Here is a 19,579-nt window from a genome sequence, read left to right on the forward strand (position 1 = left end):
ACATTCCGCACGATGCTTACCACACCCAAAATCTGGAGCCAAGAATTCTTAGCTAAGGTCCTGCTTGGTGTTGAAGCTTTAAGTATAGAAGCTTATTGTTATCTATTTTCACCACCATAAAAGAAGAGTGGAAAACGCACTGTTTGGTTTTTTCTTACAGAGTATACATCTAAAAGTATGTAGCTGTCTGTAGGTAGCCTTTTAAGCTGTAAAGGTATAAAAATTGGTATTGATGTCTTTGTTGTATTAATCACATGGTACTTTCAGTGTTTACCTGGAAAGAGTGAACTACTAAGTTGGCATTTTATACTGTGGGAACATTTCATTCCTTTTTAACTGAATCCCACATTGCTCTTAAACTAACTGCCTCTGTATAACAAAATGCATATTCTGTTTTCATTTGGAGTAGTTTAGTTATGGACTTCAAAACTCTCCTTACTGTATTTTAGAAGCCTAAATGTTTGAGGTTTTTCTTCTTAGCCATCTCAGGACCATGAGATATCCTTCCATTTGGAGGTGGCGTCCTCATTCAACACTCAAGGTCCTTTTCTCATTATACAAATGTAGCACCATAATTCCATGTCAAATGACATTTCTCCAATCTATTGAATCCTGGGACTTGCAATTTAGGGAGGGGCAATTTGTGTTCTCAACCAGAAAGATCTAATGCCTCACAAATCTTCAGACTCAAGCGTTACTTACAGTGCTGCCATGGCAGTTATAGTGGAATCATGATGCTATAATTTTGTAGTATGATGGAACTCCAGATTCCAAGAATCAACCATAGTGTTACCTCTTACATTTGTAGAACTGAAATTCTGGCTGCCTGCATCAACATTTTTTCTTAGCACACCAACTGGGTTATGATACTGGTCAGTCCTGGGGCTATCTAGTGTCTGGATTTCTGCCTTTTTTCATGCCAAGTGTTTAACTAATGTAATGGCAGTTATTTTAAATTTACACCATTTTCATATAGCTTTTGTACTCTTGAGTACACAATAAATACGTGGTTCCCATCCAGAACCAACTGCATGTATCTCGTTGCCAATATTTATTTTATTTATCCTGTCATCCGCAACCAGAACATTGTATTACATTTCTAACAGAACAAAACAAACAAACATTAAAAAACCACAAATTTTGCAAACTTGGTAGCTGATTAAATGTCCTTTAATGTACCAGTATCACCCACGGATTGAGGTGCTGGGTTTGAGCCTGCCACTTTTGAACTCTCGCTTGCTGAGGTGTTCCAGCGAGTGTCTCTGTAGATCTAAGAAAACTATTTCTTGATTTAAGTCATTGACGTGCTGGCTGATACCCAAACAAGGGATGAGCTGGAGATGTCTCTGCCTTGGTCCTTTCACTATTGGCTGTAACTTCCCGGCGGATGTCAGGTGGTGCAATACCGGCTAAGCAGTGTAATTTCTCCAGTGGTGTAGGGTGCAGACACCCTGTGATAATGCGGCATGTTTCATTAAGAGCCACATCCACCGTTTTAGTGTGGTGAGATGTGTTCCACACTGGGCATGCGCACTCAGCAGCAGAGTAGCATAGCGCAAGGGCAGATGTCTTCACTGTATCTGGTTGTGATCCCCAGGTTGTGCCAGTCAGCTTTCGTATGATATTGTTTCTAGCACCCACTTTTTGTTTGATGTTCAGGCAGTGCTTCTTGTAAGTCAGAGAACGGTCCAGAGTGACTCCCAGGTATTTGGGTGCGCTGCAATGCTCCAGTCGGATCCCTTCCCAGGTAATCTTCAGAGCTCGGGATGCTTGTCTGTTCTTAAGGTGAAAGGCACATGTCTGTGATTTAGATGGATTAGGGATCAGTTGGTTTTCCCTGTAATAGGCAGTTAGAGCAATGTGACAGTTCCATACATGTAATTTTTGTGTAATCACAAGTACCTATACAATGGGACTGGGAAATCTGAAGCAAAATGATGTAATATTTACCCACTAAACATGATATCAGGCTAAGAGGGGAATTAGTATTGTTAACAGTAGCTATGTACCCCTTTTAACATTCATTGTCATTCTTAGGTATTTCTCTGAATAGGCCATGTCCAGTCTGAGGATTTTTTGTGGCTACTGCTATGTTTGCACAATTGCATTGTGGATGACTATGTCTGCAAGTTCCTTTAATGCTCTGGCATGCAGTTTGTCTGGCCTTGCAAATCTGAACATATTTAGCTTAAATAGGTGATGACTGTGTAACCCATTATCGGTCTTGATTTGCAACCCAGATTCCTTGGCTGATTCCTGGAGCTACACAGTTATCTTTTTTGGGGGAGGGGAGGGGGGGCAGGAACTGAAGCAAAATAGTTATTAATTAGCTCTGCCTTTTGTGGTAAAATATTCCCATCATTTCCTTCAGTCACTTGCTTTGAATATGCACATTTGGAAAAACTCAAAAAAAAAATTGTGCTGAGACTTTCCTTATACCATTCCTGCAGGGTTGAGCTACACAACTGTATTCTTCCTTGGTGATTCATCTTTCCTTTCCATTCCTTGTATGCAATCTTTTTTCTGTTCACATTTTCAGTATGCTTATTGTACCTAATTGGTTCTGTCATTAAAAAACATGGAAAAAGTTTATTGAACTGCAAAAACTTTGGTTTTGTGAGCCATCCTGCAGCACATTTGCTATAGTTTTCAATAAATATCTCATAGAGTCTCAACCAATTCAACGTAGTTTGTGGCAGCTACAAAAACCAAGTTTCTAGAGTATAGCAACTTCTTTCAAAATAAGTACCACACAATTGAACAGGAAATAACACTTTCAAACCAGAAACAGGTTTTTTTTTTCAAATTTTTCAAATCTTCAAACCCTCAGTTGTAATATCCCAGACATGGGAGTCATCCCACCAAGTCTCTTTTATAAAGTCATTTTCTCTTTCTGCACTATAACTTCGACTTTATCTTGTTTTTTTTTTATTCATCCCAGTTCTTTGTTTCCCGCCTGGACTGCCTCTTCATCCCTCATTGATCGAAAGGTAAAAGCGGTGCTGGCTCCTTGATTGGCCGAGATGCAGCAAAGCCAGCCGCACCTCCCCTCCAGCTGATTGCACCCACCAATTTGAAGTTTTGTTTGTATTCATCTGTTAAATTACTGTCGATTTTTCTGTGTTTCACATTGTTTCCCTTCAACTTCTAGAATACACATCCTTGTATTTAAAGTTTGCCTTTGGGCTGATATTTGAACTATAATTTCCAACACACCAAGGATTTAGTTTAAAGCCTCTGTCATCAGTTTATCTATACTCTTGCCAAAGACATTCTTCTTCGTCTTCATGCGGTATAGCCTAGTTGTAACCAGTATTCTTTTAAGAAGTTATGACAATGGTTCCAAAAGCCCAACCTCTCCTGTTAACACCACCTGTTGGGGTGGAGTGGGTAATTATATATCAAACAGCCCAAAGGCAAATTCTAAACAGTATCTTCTGTCCCTGTCCTTCTTTCACTAATGGAATAAGGTGAGAATAACACCTGGGTTTCTAAACGCTTTGTTTCTCTACCCAGGGTTCATAGTCCAAGGTGATCTTTGCAAGTACCATTGATGTCCACATGTCTTGTCTAGCAGGCACACAATTCCCTCTACCCATATGCAGTGAATCCTCTGTCACCAACAATTTTCTTCTTGCTGCCTTTGGTGGTTAGGTTGGATCCCTCCCTGTCATGCAGTGATTCTTGCTTCTGGTTTTCTATTTGCACCTCTTCAGCATTACTATCTTCAGGAAGATGTAAGATGTTCGTGTATGATTGCATTCATCCTTTGATGTGTGGACAGTGCTCATTATCAGCTATTGGACTGAAGATCCTTTGATGAAGGAGAGCTTTATTGTTCTTTTGAAAACTTCATTTTTGAAAGCCTTGTATACTGTTTTATGGGGTTTTAATGATATTATAATGTTGTTATAATTTTAAAAAATGTTTTGGAAGGTGCTCTGGGAAAAAAGTGGAATGCAAACACAATAAATAAATAAACGTGTTATTCTTTGACATTTGAAAGGTAGTAGGGCTGGGCGGTTTCGTTCGTTAATTTCATAATTCGTTATTAATTCGTTATTTTTTTATAACGAAGCGATATCGAACCATTCAGGAGCAACTAAAAAACGAAACGAATTTTTCCAATTCGTTTAGTAATTGTTTCGAAATTGTTTTGTAATTGTTTTGAAATTTTTCGTTATTATTTCCGTATGTCTGGTGCAAGTTTTATAGTTGTTTGTTTTATCAGTGATAAAAAAATAAATTATCACACCAACAGTCAACAACAGAGGGAGAGGGAAGCTTCAGAAGTTCCTCCTGTCCCATTTGGAGGGTTTTTTAGCGTATTGCGCAATCGCATCCGCCATTAACGAATCAATTCGTTATTGTTTCGAAATTGTTTCGTAATTTCCGAAATTTCATAAATATCGAACTTTTTAAAAGAAAAATTTCGGAATTCTTTTAAATAACGAAACGCAAAAACCCCCTAAAAACGAATCGAATTTAGAAACAAATTTTTCCGTGGTTGGACAGCCCTAAAAGGTAGTACTAAAAAGCCAGAAAAGTGCTATTTCAAATTAGAATTGCAAAACAGTTACTTGTTAAGACTACAACCCCTTCGAAGTCTTAGTACCTATGCTTACATAATTCTTAGGTCATTTGGAAATGTCTGTTTGATAACCCTTATGGCATGGAACCATTTGTTCTATTGAATCAGAATCCAGTGGATGGAAAAATTACAGTGGCATTACTGGACTAATCTGATTAGGGTATGGCATTATAATATGAACATTGGTGCCTGGTCATCATGACCATCCAAAAATAACTGATTGGATCAACTGTGTCTTTAATGTTCTGAATAACTTTGGTGTCACATGTTCAACTCTGCACTCACAGTTGATGTAATCTTACACAGAATAGTTCAAGGCTCTTGAAACTATGTGGTTCTCACTCAGTGAGACTTGTAGTATTTAATTTCTACTGAATGATGATGGATGAAGTGGGAGATGAAAAAATGCAATACAAATACAACCATTCCAAAATTGGGGCGGGGGGGGGGGGGACCCAAACACATCTAGTTCCAAGCATTTTGGATAAGGGATGTTCAACCTATATCTCTTGGAGAATTAAAACAAGAAAACAAAGATATTGTTCAAGGGTTGAAAAACTCTGGGGCTGTTTGTGCCTTGAATCCATTGGTGGCACTACACTTTGCCATCCCCGTCCCACCAATTAATTTGTATGACCTAAATGAACAATTATGAATGTCCTCTTCTGCAAGCTTCCACAAACAGCAGGAAATTTTTTGAATAGGTTTCAGGGGCTATCCATCGTTTAGCATTTTTTAAACCACTTTTTCAGAACCAGACATGGACCTCATTTTTTTCCCTTTTGCTTATCTTTTGGCAGTGTGTTCAGCCCCTAGAGTGTCCAACAGGTAGAAAGTTGGCTTTGTAGGCCATTGTAGTCCATCCCTTAGTCAAATCAGCAACCATTAGGTTCTTTTTATAGTGTCAGAAAACCACTGTGGACTAGTGATTTGAATGTTGGATGAACACTCGACCATGAAAACTCACTGGGTGCCCTTGGGCAAGTCACACTCTCTGAGCCTCAGGGAAGTAACAGCACACCTCTGAACAAATTCTGCCAAAAAAGCTACATACATTAGGGTCATCATTTGCAAGAAGTGACATCAACAATTATAGTGCGGTGGTTCTATTTTTAATTGCTGTGGACTACAGTCTTTGAAGTCTTGGAACCTGAAGTTGGGGAGACAGCAAAGGAGCACTCCCTAAAGTACAAAAAAGAAAAAAAATCCCTAAAGTGCAAATCTCTTTAATCTGTTAAGATCGTTTTGAATAATGCTCCTGTCCTCTGGAGTACTGACTATCCCTCCCAATTTGGTGTTGTCTGCAAACTTGATGATCATGCCTTCTAACCCTTAATAATTATCAAGATGTTGAACAGGACCGGGCCCAGGACGGAACCCTGCGGCACTCTGCTCGTCACTTCTTTCCAGAATGAAGAGGAAGCATTGGTGAGCAATGCTTCCTCTTCATTGCTCTGGTTTCGTCTGCTTAACCAATTACAGATTCACCTAACCGTAGTTTTGCCTAGCCCACATTGGACTAGTTTATTTGCCAGAAGGTCATGGGGGACTTCGTCGAAGGCCTTGCTGAAATCCAGGTATGCTACATGCTTCTGATGCCTCAATAAAATTACATCAATTGAGGCATCGGCAGGTTAAATGTTTTTGAAATATTTTCAAAACAGTAAATTAGCTCTGTAAGTGGAAAAGTAGGGTCAACTAAAACAATATGGTAGCAATAATAACTTAATAGTAATAATAATAATAATAATAATAATAATAATAGAACTTCATTTGTATCCCGCCTGTAACGGACTGGCTTACCTTGAAGGGTTTGTGCGTATAAAGGGTTAGTGTAAAGCAGGGGTCCTCAAACTTTTTAAAAAAAATAGTTTTTATTAAGATTTTAAAATAACATCGAAAGAGGGAGAATATTTAAAAAAGAGGATAGGAAAGTAGGAAAGAATAGGAAAGACCCCCAAGTCCACAACAAAAAACAATTTAAAAAAAATAGAAAAAAATTGAAGAAAAAATATAAAAAATAGAAAAAATAAGATAAAAATTGACTTCCATCTCTCCATCAGGTGTTGTGTCCTCAATAATATTTCCATTATGTCCACTTCATAATATTCCTCTTATTTGCTTCTTTCCTTTTCATAGCTTTCATATAGAGTACAATCAGTCCTCTTTATCGGGTTCCCGGTATTATTTTTCAAGAAAAAAGTTAGTTCGTCCATTTCTCTTATTTCTCTTAGTTTCCCTAACCACTCTTCAGTGGTAGGGATGTCTTCCTGTTTCCAAAACTTCGCCAGTGATATTCTCGCTGCTGTTATAGCATAAGTAAATAGTCTATCTTCGTTCTCATCTAATGGTAATTCCAAATCTGTAAATCCCAATAGGTAATATTCTGGTTTCTTCTTAAAAACTCTCTTCAAAAATTTTTGTAACTCCACATGAACTTTCATCCAATATTTCTCTATTTCTTTGCATGACCACCACATATGGTAAAAGGTACCTGTTTGATGACAGCCCTTCCAACATTTATCAGAGGTATTCTTGTTCGTTAAAGATATTTTCTTAGGAGTGGTATACCATCTGTGGAACATTTTTATCCAGTTTTCTTTTAAATCTGTTGCATATACATATTGCAATTTTTTGTTCCACATCTGCTCCCACTCTCTAAATTGAATAGGTCTTCTTATATTTTCAGCCCATTTTATCATACATGGTTTCACTTGCTCACGCTCCGTTAGCCAGGTTAGTAATGTGTTATAAATGACTGAGATTACTTTTTTATTCGTCTTCAATATCTTATCCCAAATTGTCTCTTCCCAGGTGAAGCCTATCTTATTATCTTGTTTAATATATTCTTTCATTTGCAAATAGTTTAGCCACATCATATTCCCATTTGTTTCTTTTATTTGCTGGAAGGATTTAATCTCCATAGTATTCTTCACTAATATGTCTCTGTATGTTGGCCACGCTCTCCAACCTAGTAATCTTCTTTGGTGCGCCTCCATCGGTGAAACCCATAGAGGCGTTTTGGTATAAAAGTAATTCTTATATTTCATCCAAACTCTTAATTAATGATGCCCTTACAAAATGGTTTCCTTTTTTTTCCCTTTTTTTCTCAGTCATACCACGTGTAGGCATGCCAGCCTATACGTAAATCATGTCCTTCTAAATTCAAACCTTTTCCGTTTTCTAGTGTCATCCAATCTCTTATCCACAAAGAACACTAGCCTCATGATATGTTTTCAGATCTGGGAATCCCAGCCCACCTCGCATTTTTTTGTCTATTAAATTCAGATATTTAATTCTCGGTCTATTGCCATTCCACACAAATTTCAATAATTCTTTCTTCCATTTGATAAATTCTGTCTGGTTTCTGATTATGGGTATATTTTGGAATAAAAATAGTAGTTTAGGTAAGACATTCATTTTTATAAGCGCAATTCTTCCTAGTAGAGATAGTTTCAATAAGCTCCATTTCTTTAGATCCTTCTGTATCTTGTTCCAGGTCAAGTCATAATTATTCTTCAGTAATTGGCCATTCTTTGCTGTCAACCAAATCCCCAGGTACCTTAATTTTTTCACTATTTCCATTCCTGCAATCTTTGTAATTTCCTCTTGGTTTTCTTTCCCTATATTTTTAGTTAGTATTTTAGTTTTCCCTTTATTTATTTTGAGGCCTGCCACTTTCCCAAATTCTTGTATTTTTACAATCCAATTCTGTAAGGTATTGATTGGGTCTTCCACTATTCCCAATAAATCATCTGCAAAGGCTCTTATTTTATATTGATATTTCCCGATTTTTACTCCTTTAACATTTGCATCTTCTCTTATTCTCATCATCAATGGTTCCAACGCCATTATAAAAATTAACGGGGATAACAGACATCCCTGTCTCGTTCCTTTTGTAATCTCAAATTCCTCCGATAATTGACTGTTGATCCGAATTTTTGCCTTTTGTAAATCATAAATCGCATCAATTGCATTTTAATTTATATTCAAATTATCAAACGCCTTCTCAGCGTCAATTGATAGAATAGCCATTTCTTTCTGGTGATTCGCCTCAAAATATTCAATCAAATCTAATACTGTGCGGATGTTATCTTTCATGTATCTTCCGGGGAGGAACCGTGTTTGGTCCTCCCCTATCCAATCTTTCAAGAATTCCTTTAATCTTGCCGCCAGTATATTCGTAAATATTTTATAGTCCACATTTAATAGGGAAATCGGTCTATAATTCTTAATATCTTCCGAAGCTGAACCTTCTTTATGTATCATTACTATCTCAGCTTGGTTCCAGGATTCTGGGATTCTTTGGTGATTTCATTTAAAACTCTTTAACATTGGTACCACAGTTTTTTTTCATTGCCTTATAAAATCCTGCTGTAAATCCATCCGGTCCCGGAGCTTTATCTGCATCCATTTTGTTAATTGCTCTTTCAATCTCTTCTTCCATAATTTCTTTATTCAATTTTTCTCTTATTTCCTCTGTAATTTACTGCAATTTCAATTGCTTATATATGCTGTAATATCATCTTTCTTTATTCCATCTTTCGTATATAATTTACTGTAGAATTCCATAAATTCTCCCATAATCTCCTTATCGGTTGTGGCAATTTTATCTCCCGATATTATTTTTGTAATTTGTGTAGTTTGTTTCTTCTTTCTTACTTGTCTTGCTAGCCATTTCCCTGATCTATTCGCATTTTCAAAAGATTGTTGTTTTAGAAACTTCAACTCTCTTGCCTGTCTTTCCGTTTCCAAGCGAGACTTCTCTTGTTTGAGTCTTGCTAATTCTTTATTCAATTTTTGCACTCTGGTTTCTTTTTTAACTCTGTTTCTTTATTAGCAATCTTATTCATCAATTCTTTCATTTTTTTATTTCTATCTTTATTCTTCCTAGCACCATGTTGTATAAAGCATCCTCTCAGAACCGCTTGTATTTTTGTCTCCTCTATGTCATTTATTTCCAAATACTCTTGAACAATTTTGTTATAATGTGATTTATCTTCTTCCGTTTTAATCAAATTTTCGTTTAATCTCCATTTCCTTTGAAAGCTTTTATGATTAATTAATATTTCTAGTGGGCAATGATCTGAAACGTCTCTAGGCACTATTTCCATCTCCACTATTTTAGTAGCTAGTTTTTTTGTTATCCATGCCATATCAATCCTTGACCAAGTTTGATGTCTATGTGAATAAAAAGTATAGTCCTTTTTCTTCTCATTCCTTCTCCACGTATCTTCCAGCTCAAATTCGTTTTGTAAATCAAAAAACTTTTGGTGTAAAACACTGTTTCCTCCCCTTTTTTGTAATTTATTCTTATCTTTTTGTTTGTCCATTACACCATTGAAGTCTCCTATCAGTAAGAGTTCATCAAATTCCGTTTCTCTCAGTTTTAATTGTAAAAATTGAATGAATTTGGTCTTTGGACCAATTGGCGCATATATATTACATACTAGTATTTTTAAATTTCCCAATTGAATTGTTACCGCCACACATCTTCCTTCCATATCCTTAAATGCCAATTCTGGTGTTAGATTTTCCTTTATATATGTTACCACTCCCTTTTTCTTTTTTTCATCTGATGAATAAAATGTCTTTCCCAATTTTTTATTTTCCAAATGAGCCACATGTTTGTGGCAAATATGTGTTTCCTGGGTTATTTGATAAACACTTAATTTGTCGATCCGCCATTTTATTCAACTGTATCTGTATCCAATCCAATGTCGCCTATATCCAAAACCGATAGCCTCTGCGCTGCCACCTCTGGGCCGTATGCTCCTTCTCCAAGATCGTGAAATGTTGTTGTTGTACTTCCTTGTCCACTACTCGTAAATCCATAGTCTTCCGAAGAGTCAAATCTTGCTTTCTTTTTTTCTTTTCCATTCCCGTTTCCAGGAGTCAGAGTTTTCTTATCCGCTTTTCTCCCTTCTTGTTTTTCCCCTTCCAATTCTGTCATTAGATTCTTCGCATTCTAGAAATTTCGCAATTAAAATTTGCATAATCTGAGCAATATCCTCCTGTTTTTCTTCTTGAATATTTCTAAATCGTAAGTGATAATCCATTTGTCTCTGTAGTAATTTTTCTTGTTCTATTTCCATTTTTTCCTTTTGTTTGTCTATCCCTTTAATCTTCTTCAAAATCTGAGATTGTGTTTCCTCTGTTTTTTCTTTACTAGTTTTTAATTCTTTCACTTCCCCATATAACTGGGTTATATCTTTTTTAATTTGGCCAAATTCTTCTTGCATCTCTTTTTTCATTTCTTTAAACTCTTCCGACAACTTTTTGTAATTCTTTTCTTGTTTATTAAAGTGTGCTTCTTGCTTCTCCGCCATCTCTTTCTTTATTGCCTCTTGTTTTTCCACCATCTCCCTCTTTGTTGCATCTTGTTTTTCCGATAGTTTTTTAATTTCCTTAAGTATATTCTCCATACTTAAGCTGGTATCTAGTGAAGCTCTCCTTACTTTAAGTTTTTCTTTATCTGGTTTTCCTTTCGTTGACCTCAATTTCCCAACCAAATCTCTGGGCCTGGTTAACTTTTTAATTCACTTCACCCAGCTTTACTTAAATTTAATCTTCACCCTCCCTTCCAATTTACACAGCCCTACTGATATTCAAAGTACTTAATTCTGTTCCACTTCGATCACTTTAATTTTAATTGATTCTCTTCAAATAATTTCTTATATCAATTCATTTATCAAGTGCTTTCCAACTAATTTGATTAAATCCAATTTAATTATGTTAATATTAATTAATTTGTATATATCTCTAATTCCCTTTATCTTTCCTAACTTTGCAACTATCTTGTTTGATTCCTTCTTATTCTAATTTCAGCTTCTTCTCCTCTTTATACTATTTGCGTCTGCTTCTCGTCCTTGAATCTCGTCTACTTCTTGTCCTTGAATTTCGTCTACTTCTATTCCTGGCTCCGCGTCTGCTTCTCGTCCTTGAATTTCGTCTGCTTCTCGTCCTAGCTCCACATCTACTTCTCGTCCTCGATCTTCTTCTCTGTCCTTCAGCCATTATTATCTACTTCTCCTCCTTCAATATCTATTTATTTGAGATTTATGCTATATTCGCCGCTCTGCCGCTCCGTAGCGATGTTTCTCTATGGTTTTTCTATGGTTTCCACTTCCTCCTCCCTACTTCCGCCCTTCTTGAAGCTCTTCCGCCCTTTCTTTTGTCTCCGCCCCTTCCGTCTCTTCTACCCACAGCCTTCTTCTTTGTCACTTCCTCTTTGTCACTTCCTGCCTTGTCCTTTCCTTTTTGTTTATAAAGAAGACTGCCAGTTAGACACAACAATATGGCGCCAAGGTCAGGAGTTTTCCTTCTTTAATTGACTATTAGGCAGGGTGGGAGGGCAGGAGAATCGGGGGGGGGGTAGGAGGAGGGGGACTCTCACGGCTTGATATATATTATTTCTTATTTCAGTTATCTCATTCGCATTCTTATCTTCCTTATCTTCAAAATATTTAATTTAATTCGAATCAGTAATGAAGCGGCGAGTAGCTCTATATTTTAGTAGAAATTAATCCAAATTAATCTATTCCCAATTTACCTTTCCGGGTTTCAAAGTATAATTTTAAATTTTCGGGAGAATCTCCCCCTTGATTTTATCTCGTCTATCTTTCTTCCTTCCTCCTTCCTCTTCTGTTCCAATCTTACCTGGTGTTGAGATAGTCTTTGATTTCTCCTTTGAGTTTCTTAAATTCTTCTTCGTATTTGTTGCATGGGCTGGCAGCAGTTGAAACGGGTCTTTGCCTGATCCCAGTGGGGCACCTGCACTCCCATCGGCTCGGACCCTCTTCACCCCCTTCCTTGAGGGAAGGGAGTATTTGGTGTCTACGAGCCTCCCACGGGTTGCTCTACACCTTCACACTCAATCTGGTGATGGTGGGGGAGCTTTTCAAACTTTTTAAACAGGGGTCCAGTTCACTGTCCCTCAGACCGTTGGAGGGCCGGACTATAGTTTAAAATAAACTATAATCAAATTCCTATGCAAATTGCATATATCTTATTTTGAAGTAAGAAAAACAAAACGGGAAGAAATACAACATTTAAAATGAAGAACAAGTAAAGTTAAATCAACAAGCTTATCAGTATTTCAGTGGGAACTGTGGGCCTGCTTTTGGCTAATGTAATGACATGGTGAATGTCCGGTTCCATAGTTGTCACTTCTATTCGTAACAAGCGATGCAAGCGTGCATTAGTCTAGATCTGGTTGGAGATTTCAGATGTTTCATTCTGGAAAAAGTCTGTTCATAGACATGTACAGCCAAAGATGGTTGCCATTTTGAGTGCATGGTTTCTGAGCTTAGGATATGTCTCAGAGGGGAGAGATGCATAGAAATTAAAAAGGCTGCTTGACTTGAATGTGTCGTTCAGAGAGTCACAATTCTCTGCTCTGGACTTTCCCTTGCCTGGGGTGGTCTCTCGATCCCTCTCCAAGAAACAGCTAGTTCCATTTGGTAAATTGTATCCATATCTTCAATGTCAATAGAAAAGGGATTACAGAAAAGCTGTATAGGCTGTTCATGAAGATGAAGCTCTTCTAAATTGGAACTCCTTTTGCAACTTTTCCAGGGAATTCACACATGTTTTTTTGGTAACAGATTTTGAGTTGTGGGGAAATGGTAGAAATTTTCTTCATTAACTTGTTTGATGAGGAGGCCTAATTTTACTTCAATTGCATATCACAGATGAGTCCAGAGGCAGGCTCTTGGCGCTGGTTGGTCCAGAAGCTGTTGACATCACAAAGTTCCCCACCAAGCTGGGCCAGGCTTCTGTGAGGCTCCCAATGGATGGGAGAGAGGTGGGCAGGGGACGAGAGGCTGGGGGTTGAGCCTGCCCTGCGAATTATGGCGGCGCTCATCCATGGATAATGAAGCTTTGGAAATGCGAATTGGAGGATTATGACAGTATCGGGTCCAGGAACCGGAGACAAAGATGATTGTCATGTTCCAAGGTGCCTCCTGGGTGAGGACAGTGACATTCAGGTGTGTCCTTAGGAGTCCTGAGTGGATCATCAGGGTCTCAGCTCTGTTTATTGTCTTCTGATGTTGGTGCTATTCCAAAGGGGAGTTTTGGGTGACGATTTCTGGCTCCCCGCTGGGAAACAGGAAGGTCCTTTGTTTCTTGGAGAGGGATCGAGAGACCACCCCAGGCAAGGGAAAGTCCAGAGCAGAGGTTATTGGAGATCACCCTTACCTTCAGTTTATTATTATTATATATACATTTTATAGGAGTAGAAGAGAAGAAGAGCAAAGTATAGAAATACATTGTATGGGAGCATCTCTACTCTATTAAAACCAACTCTCCTCCTGAACTATATCCATTCCTTAGTCATCTATGCTTCCGAGTACCATCGATTATCCCTTATCCAAAAGGGTTGAGTATCTGTATTTTGATTTTTAAAAAAAGATTTTGGAATATTTGCATACATAATGAGGTATCTTAGGAGACCCAAGCACAAAATTCATGTACATTTTAAAACTATTTTAATTAATTGTTTAATTCTTTTAATTGTATTGTTGAATGTTTATAATTGTGACAGCACCAAATGGTGCTTGCTGTGAGGCCTCCCTGATTCCCCCCCTCGGGGGTGAGAAGGGCGGGTTATAAATACAGGAAATAAATAAAATAAATATTAATTCATAAGGGAAAGGCGAGGGGGGAGTATGGTTCGGCATCACTCTTTTAATCTTTATACTACCTGTCATTTATTGCAATATCCCAGATCTCCCTATGCCACTCTTCCAATTGGATCTCCCCTCCTTTTATAGCTATTAACAGTCTTGTGACAGCAGCCTTTTTAAGATCAAATTTTGGAGACTGGGTTGGAAGAGGAAGGAGTTAGGGATGTGGTGATGAAGGAAAGGGAAGGAGTTTTGGGGACTGTTTTGGGGTTCTAAGAAAGAAACCTCTTTGAGAAAATAGTAGTTTTAGGCCTCCAAAGCATTTAGAGTGCTTTGAAGAAAGGAAGGGAGAATTCAAAAGGTTTTAAAAGATTCCTATTTGAAATTCCATGTGTGGAACTTTGTTCTAAGGAAACTTAAGATTTAAGTATTGTTCCTCTGTATTGAAGAAAGGCCTAACAACCATTAAGCTTATTTGACTGTTCTAAATAAACAATGATTTCCTGTGTTATTACTGGAGTCTCCCTGTGTCGTTTAAACATTTCAGTAAGGGAGGTGGCGTAATGAGGTAACATATTGGTGGCAGCAAAATCCCTCTCTATATAGATAATTGTGTCTATATAGGATTTGCAAAGACTTGCAAACATGTGAGGGGTAAATTCATATAATGTATATAGAGATCTCTAGATCTCTAGTAAGGTACATAGAGATCTCTAGATATCTCTATGCATCTATATGTATATAGGATTTGCAAAGACCTGCAAACATATGAGGGGAAAACTTCCAAGGGAACAAAATATAAAATTAATACATTTAGATAAACAAAAAGGTCAGGAAATTGGATGGTTTTGAAAGAGAGCCATACAAACAAGGAGGACATGAACTATCTCTCTTTCCTTCCCTCCCCTGTGACTAGAAAAGAAAATACACTGACAAGGGAGGTGAGGAGGAGAGAGAAATAGATCATAGCAATTGCCTCCAGGCTCTGTTGTCTGGCCTTGACCTTGACCCCATTTATAAGCCAAGGGAGGTTTTTTCAGCTCAAAAAAAAGGGTTAAAAAGCTTGGCTTATCTTTCGGTAATTCAAAGATCAGCTCAACAACTTCCAGTTTCAACCTTACGCTGCTTATTTGTGAATGCAAGCAAAAGTAATATTGCCTGATTTTAGTAGGAAGAAAAAACTATGTTTAAATCATGCATTGTTATTGAAATAAATAGTTTAGATTTATAATAAATAGTTTACATTTGTAACATGAAGATGCTGCACACTATATGCTGGGCTTGTGCAATCTGTGTAAACTGTGATCTGTTTTGAAGTCTCGGATGTCAGTGGTGGTGGCGATTCATTTTTCAGGAGCCTCCCAAATTCAGGAGGACAAAAATCCATTTTCGATCCGGGAAGCTGAAAGATTCATTTTCTATCCAGCTCATTGGGATTTCCCAGGTTCCCCTTCCCGTCATTTTAGTCATTATTTGTCCTTGTATCCTTCATTAAGACCTGGATCAAAAGCATCAGAGTTAAGATACCACTCTTTCTGTGATCCTTTTCCTTCTATCTGTAGAGGAGACCTGGGTTTAATAAAGGGCTTAAGAAACCTCGCTTCCTGGGATACTTTTCATGGAATCATAGAAACATAGAATCCTAGAGTTGGAAGAGACCTAATGGGCCATCCAGTCCAACCCCCTGCCAAGAAGCAGGAAAATTGCATTCAAAGCACCCCTGACAGATGACCATCCAGCCTCTGTTTAAGAGCTTCCAAAGAAGGAGCCTCCACCACACTGAATGGCTCTCACAGTCAGGAAGTTCTTCCTAATGTTCAGATGGAATCTCCTTTCTTGTAGTTTGAAGTTTTTCCTTCTAGCGGCTGCCTCCCTCCCCGCAATCAACGTGTAATCAAACACAGCCAGTTTTCAACAGCTTTTGTTCTGTTGCAGCTAGTTAAAAAATGCCGGCAGAGCTCATGCCTATATGAGTTTCCGAAGCAGCTGAACAAGCCGAAGGCAAACATCCAAAGTGAATCCATGATTACACAAGCCTACCTGGCTTTACTAATGAGATATTTTCTGTTCTTGTGAATTCTTTGCTTATAGCTATTTACTGAAATGAACAGAAATTAGACTTATCTTTATCTTGATATTGCCATAAATCAGTAGCAGCAACAACAATGTGATTTTAAAGCCTTTCTTCTTTTTTATGTTACAGTTGGGAAATGTAGCACTGTCTCCAATATATTTTGTGATCAACGTGATCATGAGACTCTTCTCCAAGCCCAGTCCTGCTATTACCCTAGAGAATCCAGACGTGAAATATGCATTAAGGCTAATTGACAAAGAGGTAAGGAATACATTAGTTCCACTTTTCTTATATGTATGTACTAGGCTTGGGTGATCAAGAAAAAAAAATGTTTCTAAACTCATTTCATATATAGGGGGCGCTGGCGTTTCAAATCTGAAATGATTTCCGAAATTTCCGATCAAAAATTTCAGATATAATCCGAAATATCCGAATCGCTTCGTTAATGACGGACGCGATTGCGCAATACGCAAAAAACCAGCAAACAGGACAGGGGAAACTTCTGGAGCTTCCCTCTCCCTCTGTTTTTGATTGTTGGTGATAAAACTTACAACAACCAATTAAAATTAAATTAAATTAAAATTAATAAATAAATAAAATTACTGAAATTATTAAATAAATAAATAAGAATATTTCAATAAAGTATTAAATTTTTATATTAAATATATTATTATTATTATTATTATTAATAATAATAATAATAAACCTTTATTTATACCCCGCTAACATCTCCCGAAGGACTTGGTGTGGCTTACAAGAGACCGAGGCCCAACACATCAAAAAACAACAGCATAACAAATACAACAATAAATAAACTCATAAAACAGGCAACAAACATTAAAAACAATAGCAATTAACATTAAACAATAACACCATGACTTAAAACTAAGGCCGGGCCCATGTAATGATTAAAAAATTTAAAATGCTGGGCATGACAGGTGAAATAGATAGAATTTTGGGGATAAGTGCGATGCGCAGACAATCTTAAATCTCTAGTAAAGTGCATTTGTGACATGATGCTTGGAGTTTCCTATTCTGGGAAGGCACACTGGAACAACCATGTCTTCAAGCTCTTCCTAAAGACTTCCAATGTTGGGGCTTGTCTGATGTCCTTGGGGAGAGAGTTCCAGAGTCAGGAGGCCACCACAGAGAAGGCCCTGTCCCTTGTCCCCACCAATCGTGCTTGCGACGCAGGTGGGATCGTAAGCACAGCCTCTCCAGATTATTGGAGAGATCGAGTGGGTTTATATACGGAGATGCGGTCACGCAGGTAGACGGGTCCCAAACCGTTTAGGGCTTTGTAGGTAAGCACCTGCACCTTGAATTGGGACCGGAAAATGAATGGCAGCCAATGGAGCTCCTTAAACAGGAGGGTTGACCTCTCCCTGTAATGAGCAGCAATTAACAACCTGGCCGCCATCCGTTGGACCAGTTGGAATTTCCGGGCCGTTTTCAAGGGAAGCCCCACATAGAGCGCATTACAGTAGTCCAATCTGGAGGTGACTAAGGCATGGACCACCCTGGCCAGATCTGCCTTCACAAGGTACGGTCGCATTTGGCGCACGAGTCTCAATCGTGCAAAAGCCATCCCAGACACCGCCGACGCCTGAGCCTCAAGCGTAAGTGATGAGTCCAAGAGAACACCCAAACTGCGGACCTGTGACTTCAGGGGGAGTGTAACCCCATCCAGCACAGGTTGCCACCCTATACCCTGATCCGCTTTACGATCGACCAGAAGGACCTCTGTCTTGTCAGGATTGATCTTCAGCTTGTTCATCCTCATCAAGACAGCCACAGCGGACAGACACTCGTCCAGCACCCGAGGGGCTTCCTTGGAATTAGGTGGAAAGGAGTAGTAGAGTTGTGTGTCATCTGCATAGAGATGGCACCCAACTCCAAAATCCCGGATGACCTCTCCCAGCGGTTTCATGTAGATATTAAAAAGCATGGGAGACAAAATAGAGCCTTGCGGGACCCCACAGGTCAAAGGCCAGGGGTCTGAGCAGGCGTCTCCCAGCTTCATCATCTGGGATGGACCCTCCAGGAAGGACCAGAGCCACGACAGAACCGTGTCCCCGAGACCCATCCCAGAGAGTTGTCCCAGAAGGATACCATGACCGATGGTATCGAAAGCCGCTGAGATGTCCAAGAGAACCAGCAGGGTCACACTCCCCTTATCCAGTTCCCTGCGGAGGTCATCCACCAAGGCGACCAAAGCCATCTCGGTGCCGTGTCCAGGCCTAAAGCCAGACTGTCCCTGGTCCAGGTAATTGAAGTCTCCCAGCAAAATCAAGTGCCGGGAAAATAAGGCCGAATTATAGACCAAATCTGCTAGCTTAGGCAGGGAGACTGCTGAGTCACGGGGTGGGCGGTACACCAGCAGAAACCCCAAGCTATCACAGTTCCCCACTCTCAGGTGAACACACTCGAACCCAGATGATTGCGAAACAGTGCATCTGACCACGGCGATGGATTGCCGAAAGACAACTGCGACCCCTCTTCCCTGCCCCCCGGATCTAGCCTGCTGATGCACTCCAAAACCAGGTGGGCACAGCTGGGTGAGATTAAATTAAATATTACAAGGAGAAAAAAATTGCTGCCTGTCACAAGGATTATTTTGGAAAATTCAAATCTATCTCTGTCGTATTTCTAGAGCAGACCTCTCTTAATTTCAAAAAATTAAATTTCTCATGTACCACTATTTGCTTGTCGTCGTCCCCCCACGAGTTACTGTTCATTGATCTTACTTGACCACCTGACCACCTCCTTCGACACCTCCCAGGGGGATTAATCCTCCCAACATCTCCTGGAGATAATCCCCCCCCCCCCGCCATGAGTGACCGTTTGGACTGCTTTGTTTGCCAGCCGTCCTCCTTCAACATCTCCTCCTCCAACACCTTCCGGGAGATCCATCTACCCCAGGAGCAAACATTTGGAACGCTTTGTCCTTCTAAACACAGAGCAGTAAAATTGCACCTCCCATTCCTTACTGGAGTGTGGAGAAGGACAGGATAGAAACAAATAATCAAAAGTAAGTGTAAGTGAAATATAACCAAAGGTTGCGACAACGTGTTCCAAAAAACCAAAGTAATTATAAAGTAATTGAAAAATAACCAAGTATTAAAGAACGGAAGGTTGCTATTATGTGTTTGAGAGATCCTTCGTCCTATAATTGCTTCTCCATAGGGAGTGATATTCCGGAAGGCTAATGATGATGATGATGTTTTTGATGCCTGAAAAAAACCATACCCTTGGTCACACAGCAGACAAACAGGTACCCTTCAA

General features: G+C 38.9%; 1 protein-coding gene across 1 annotated transcript in view; it reads left to right on the forward strand.

The window, feature by feature from the left end:
• LOC132776530 (NADH-cytochrome b5 reductase 3-like) overlaps nt 1-19,579 on the forward strand; it is a 64,822-nt gene that overhangs the window by 12,443 nt on the left and 32,800 nt on the right. Inside the window, exon 2 of the mRNA XM_060778287.2 lies at nt 16,424-16,555. Coding sequence (XP_060634270.1) covers nt 16,424-16,555 — 132 coding nt within the window. The remainder of the gene's footprint in view (nt 1-16,423; nt 16,556-19,579) is intronic.

This window comes from Anolis sagrei, chromosome 5 (genome assembly GCF_037176765.1).
Source record: "Anolis sagrei isolate rAnoSag1 chromosome 5, rAnoSag1.mat, whole genome shotgun sequence".
Lineage (NCBI taxonomy): Eukaryota > Metazoa > Chordata > Lepidosauria > Squamata > Dactyloidae > Anolis > Anolis sagrei.